At 35.2% G+C, this 6,000-nt stretch overlaps 1 protein-coding gene across 1 annotated transcript in view; it reads left to right on the plus strand.

Moving 5' to 3' along the window:
- Window positions 1-1,712: 1,712 nt before the first annotated feature.
- Window positions 1,713-6,000, plus strand: part of LOC107582293 (homeobox protein MOX-2-like) — a 12,119-nt gene continuing 7,831 nt past the window's right edge. Inside the window, exons 1-2 of the mRNA XM_016268058.1 lie at window positions 1,713-1,769; window positions 4,122-4,646. Of these exons, the coding sequence (XP_016123544.1) occupies window positions 4,133-4,646 (514 nt within the window). The 5' untranslated portion in view covers window positions 1,713-1,769; window positions 4,122-4,132. The remainder of the gene's footprint in view (window positions 1,770-4,121; window positions 4,647-6,000) is intronic.

Consider the following 6,000-nt stretch of genomic DNA (forward strand, 5'->3'; position numbering starts at 1 on the left):
CAGAAATATTTATAGGATTTTCATCAAAGGTAGGGGTACAAAAATGCCTTATATATTTAATTATTTATCATTTTAGTTTAGTTCAAAATCTAAAAAAAAAAAAAAAGACCACCATAATACTAACAATATTGCAAAAAAAAAATCAAATTTGTAAGATTTGCAAAAAAAAAAAAAATTTTTTTTTTAAATAACTCAAAAAACAAAACAAAAAAAGAAATAAACTGGAGAATACAAAATTTAAACTGGACAGCAACCTAGCAAACACTTGTCTTTAATTGATAGAGAACAGACTTCTTTGTGATACTTTATCGGGACTGAATGATTTAAATGAGAATCATGTCAGTTCACAGGACGGCAGTGTGGCAGAACTGTCCAACAGATGTTTTTTACAAGATATCAAATATTTCAGAGCTCTATAGCACTGTAACTGTGATTCCACCTAATCAATCCTGTTCATACAATCTAAGCTATTTGCATTGTACTGCTGCCGTTTTCAATTTACAATTGCTGTTGCTGTTGCAATTTACATGCTATTGTTTGAACTGCAGATTGAGATGAACTTGACACGAATCACTGTAGTTTAACTTTTTATATCAACAGAAAATGCAACACTTATGAGAGCCAGTAAATGTTTGAAGAATGCTACTGACAAATAATTTTTAAAAGACTTCAGGATTTATTTCACAGTATGACAATTTAATGTTTGCCTGTATAAAAGAAGGATGTCACCGTGCAGTTTAGAAATATGATTATTGTTTAGTCAGATGTTTTGTGCAAGTACTTTAAATAGCAACAACAAGAAAAATGTATGTACAGCAGTCATGGGTGCAACAATAAGAAAATTGTGGATGTGTGAAATTGAACTGAAATGGAAAAAGTCCATAGTTCAAGAAAACCCAGACTGGATGACTGTTTTCCATCTGATATTTACATGCTCTCGAAGTCTGCTTTTAATTCTAGATACTCTTCAGTTTGTAGAACAGATGCAAATATGACCTTTTCATTGTCCTTTCATTTCAGCTGTTTGTAAATCTTTGATAAATCTTTTATCCTTTAATCTTTTATCCTGCAGAGATAAATGTTTTACTGTAAAGCTTATATATATAATAATTGTAAAAATGAATTGATCACACTGTAGGAACATTTACTGTAAATTAACTAGTGAATGCAAAAAGTTAAAATACGAAATAGTTTTATTTTATTTTTGTATTTTTTTTTAAACTGGACATAAGATACACTTTTCCTTAAAGTTGAATCAAAAAAATATTGGTGATATTAAAATTATGCAGGTCATTATATTATTTCATTATTGCATATTTAGTTTAAGGTTGATATTCTCCATGTGTTTTAATGCAGAAATATTGAATCTGTGTTTGTTCTTTATATAACCTCATATAACTTTATATATAACTGTGTTCTCTCTATAAATGCATTTAATGTTTTGGGAAGAGAGTAGAACCAAGAGAACTACTGAATACTGAATAATTTATTTTGAATATTTATTAATAAATTGTATTTATTTATTTAGTTCATATTTTGTTCAAAGGCTTTTGAAATGCAATGTTACAGACCAAGAATGAAAAAAAATTTATTTAAACTATACAAATTAATTAATATATCTTGTTATTATTTTTAACTGGAGTAAAGAAATGAATCATATTGGTTATGCAAATCTATTATCACCTCTAATAGTTGAAATGTATGTTTTATAGGTTGTAGAAGCCTGTAGAAGCTGCTGAAGTACTCCACTGATTTGTTGCGCACTGTTGGTAATGTAATGTATCTTATATTTTTTGTCTCATGCTCCCTCTCTCTTTCCTTCTATTATGTGTCTTCCTATGCAACCGTTTTCTGTTTGTCCCCTCGAAAGTGAAAAAAAAGCTGCTTCGTGTGAGATCTGATCAGGCCTCAGTAAATCATGCCACAGGGCACCGCTGTGAGCAAGAGGGCATGACGGATAGTGAAAGAGAGAAACCGCTTATGAAAACAAACCTTGTGTGAACAGCATCCAGATCCATCCTGATAATCTGACTAATAAGCAGGACAAACAGAGAATTTGTTTTACTCACCCGAGACATCGGCGGTGTGACATGGTGCTTTGAGAGATGAGAATGACCAACTCTCTCTCTAAATAAGGCCCTGACTCCACACTCTTTTCCCCATCTGCTAAAGCTATTTCCCCCAGCAAGGCATCTGATTTCTTCTCCTCCTTTTACCCAGGGGCATAGAAAGGCCCTGTTCTGTGTGCCGTTGCACCGCATCTGTCTCTGTGGGTGAAACCTTTGGGACATCTTGAATGGCGATGCTGTTAGTTCAGCAGGAGCAGTGCGGGCCGCGATGAGCGCTGTTACTCTGATTAAAGCAATGATACACTACCATGACCGGGAATTACCGCTAATGTATATTCCATAAAGAATCTTTTATTCATTGTAGTGGGAAGTTGTTGAATTTATATGGGATATATCGTTGGTACTGCATACTGTATGTGTATACATGTGTGTATACACTGCACGTAAAACATTATGATTTTTGAACCTATATACATTCTGAAGTAAATTTAGCTGATCATTCTGATTATTATGCATGTAGCTGCAGTTTTTATGACCTCAGTAATTGAGAGATTATATGTAATATTTGAATATATTTAATTATAATGTATTAGAATAATTATACATGCATGTTATAATAATTTAAATATAAATGTAAAATAATACTACTGTTGTTTTTATAATACTATTATATTATGCAATTGGTACTGAAACTATTTTCACACAAAAATTGCTAGTAAATTTCACTAACAATTAAAAAGAAATGGCAAGTAATAGAAGAAAATTATTTTCTTGTAAAACAAACTCCAATAATCTCAGTTTTACTTACAACTTCAAAAAATATTGCTTTTCAGTGTACACTACCATTCTCAGCTTATCAGCAAGATTTTTTAAAAAGCTGAATAAAGATGAATGCTTTTATTGTTACAGAATATTTTAATGTTACTTTTTTAATGTTACAAAATATTGCTCTTTTCAGATGTCATCGCATTTTAAAAATATATTAAGGTATTTTAAATAGTTACAATATTTCACGTTGTATTTTTGATCAAATAAATGCTGATTTTGGTGATAATACATTTTTACAGACCCCAGACTTTTTGAACAGAATGTACATTAACATGATGTTGATTAGTCCATCACAGTTTTCGGCTTCATTCATTTTGAAATAATTACAATTTAATTATAATTATTCAGAAATTAATAAAGTAGAACATTTTTGACTTCAGTATTATAAAAAAAAACATGACAAGCAGCTTTTTTAAAAAAATCATGCATTTGTACTTTGTTGAGGTTGTAGATGGTTGTCGATGAACTGCACAAAAAGTATGGCAGAACTTTTTGTACAGTCATACTTCCAATAGAAGAAGATCTACTGCTTAGTGGCTTTTAGCCCTGAGCTCCTGTCCTCTAAATCTTTCTCATAACAGAGGAGAAAGTGCTGAAGATCAACAACCCATTAACACTTTTAACCCCTCTCAGTTGCTCCGACCTACTCAACCAATCTGACTTTTGTCTTTTGGGACCAGAGGAAAAAGTCATAGTTTTGAACACAAATCACAAGAGAGATTAAAAAGGGCCAAACTGAAAATCTGCCTGTTATTTTCTGGCGTGTTTTAGATGTATGGAGCTGCAGGACTGGACTGGCTCGCTTCAGTGGACAGTTGTGGCGGGGTTCTGTGACCCAGCCTCCCTCTCATGTTACGGCCCTATTTATAACATCTCCCACCCCTCCTTCAGTCCCAGCCCATTGCCCAAAAGCCCGGCCACTGTTAGGAAGCACCTTTCCCTCTCAGCTGGGCCGCAGTCTGCGCTAGACTGTCAACTTAGATCCAGCTCTCCTCATCATCATCAGCTGCTGCTGCTGTTTAGCCGCGCTGCCTGGCAACTCTCGATCGCAACGTGCATAGGATTATCACACACACGTGTACAGACACACTATTTTTCTTTTTCCTTCATTTTCGTCTTTTTTTAAGGAGACACTGTTTGAAGTGAGAAGCAACGGAGCGTTTTGTGTTTCTGCTGTTTTGTTTTTGTCTTTGGGAAGTTTTCTTGTGGTTTTTGTTCCACTAGCGGCTGGTTTCATGCATGCGATGGATCACACGCTGTTCGGCTGTTTGCGCAGCCCTCACGCCCCTCCGCAGGCCCTGCACCCCGCCTTTGCCCTTCATGGACGCTCCGAGCCCATCTCCTCATACCCTGACCTCTCCACCTCCTCTTCTTCTTCTACCTGCATCGTGAGCGGTTACCCAGGTGAGGATGGGGGACTGTTTGGGGGACACGGGCATCAGCGAGGGCTGCACATGTCCCAGCAGCATCATCATCATGTACCCCAACCGCAGCAGACCGGATGGCACATACCGCAGATGGCCAGCGTCTCTCCGGCCAGCACCCGTCTAGGACTGGGGGTCTCGGCCACTGATTCAGGCTCTTCAGACATGGGCCCCGGAGGCCCCAGCCTCTGTGCAAGCACACCGAGCCTCGGCGGAGGGGTGCCCTCGGGTACCTCCTGTGTTCCTGGAGGGGATTTTGGACGTCATACGATGTCTCCAGCCGAGGCGGAGAAAAGGAATAGCAAACGAAGAAGTGACAGCTCTGGTAAGAAACAAGCTCATTTTTATTTTAAACTAATTAAGGGGTCTGATCTGATCAAGTAATTTTTCATATGTAGTCTTGTGTAGGTTTTATGTAAAAAATTTTTTTTTTTTGCAAATCTTACAAATTAGATTTTTTTGCAATATTGTTAGTATTATGATGGTCTTGTATTGTTTGAAATTAAATTTGTCAGATCTAATTTTATGTATATGTGTAGGTGTGTGTACATATAGATAGATATATTTAATTGTAAACTATTTAAATTAGAAATATATGATTATTAAAAAAAATATATATATATATATATACATATATATTTTTTTTTTCTTCAGATATTATGTATAATATATATTTTATTTTCCAAATATTATATATAAATGACATTTGAGTTGTTTTAGTTCCCATTAAAAACAAGAGGTTTCTCTCAAAACATCTAAGTTTGTTTTATTGTAACTGAAAAGGGAATTGAATGAGTAAAAGTACATTTTAACAGCCTTAACAATCAGACTGAGTGCAGTGCTAGTGTTTTCGGAAAATGATTCTCCCATGCAGTGTTCGGAAACGTGGAGCCGTGTATTTGAGCGTAAGAGTTTTGTGTTGGCTGACACGCACAGAAGCAATTATTTTGGCTAGCAGAGGGCAGATTGTAACTCTTGTGTGGGCATGCATGCATGATTCATGTTTAGTCTCATCTGTTTCATCTCCTCACTTCTTTGGCAAGCAGAAAATAACACTTGTGGTAAAGTAACTAACGCCATGGCCTGAGATTGAGAACAGGGACGCCCGTGTTGGCATTTAACACGAAAAGCCGAACGTTAGATGACAGGAATGCTGTGAGCAGCTTTCTCTTTGAATATAAATTGTTTGTACATTGGAATCAGAATGGGAATATACTGTTACTTTATTTTTAGTTTTGCTGATGGGTAAAACGGGCAGGGAGATATGACGTAAACTCAAGGGTTTTCGGTTCACTGCAAAAAGAAGCTGGTTTAATCTGATGAGGATCTCCAATTTGTTTTGTCTGGAATAACTGCCACTACTGTTAAAAAATCAATTTAACACTGCATAAAATGGATCATAAAATGTATTTTTACGATCTACTTACTTCAAAGGGAATTTTAACTACTTTCTGCACTTTAAAACAAAGTTCAGGTCCATACAAGAGGCACAGCCCTCCAGATGTTGATTTATTCTCATTTGTACCAGCCCAAAATTAACATAACATAAATACAATTGTTCCACTGCTGGGAAAAGGTCTAACAGAATTGGATGACTATACACACACATATATATATATATATATATATATATATATATATATATATATATATATATATATATATATATATATATATAT

Source organism: Sinocyclocheilus grahami, unplaced genomic scaffold (genome assembly GCF_001515645.1).
Source record: "Sinocyclocheilus grahami isolate Dianchi unplaced genomic scaffold, SAMN03320097.WGS_v1.1 scaffold42.1, whole genome shotgun sequence".
Taxonomy (NCBI): Eukaryota; Metazoa; Chordata; class Actinopteri; order Cypriniformes; family Cyprinidae; genus Sinocyclocheilus; species Sinocyclocheilus grahami.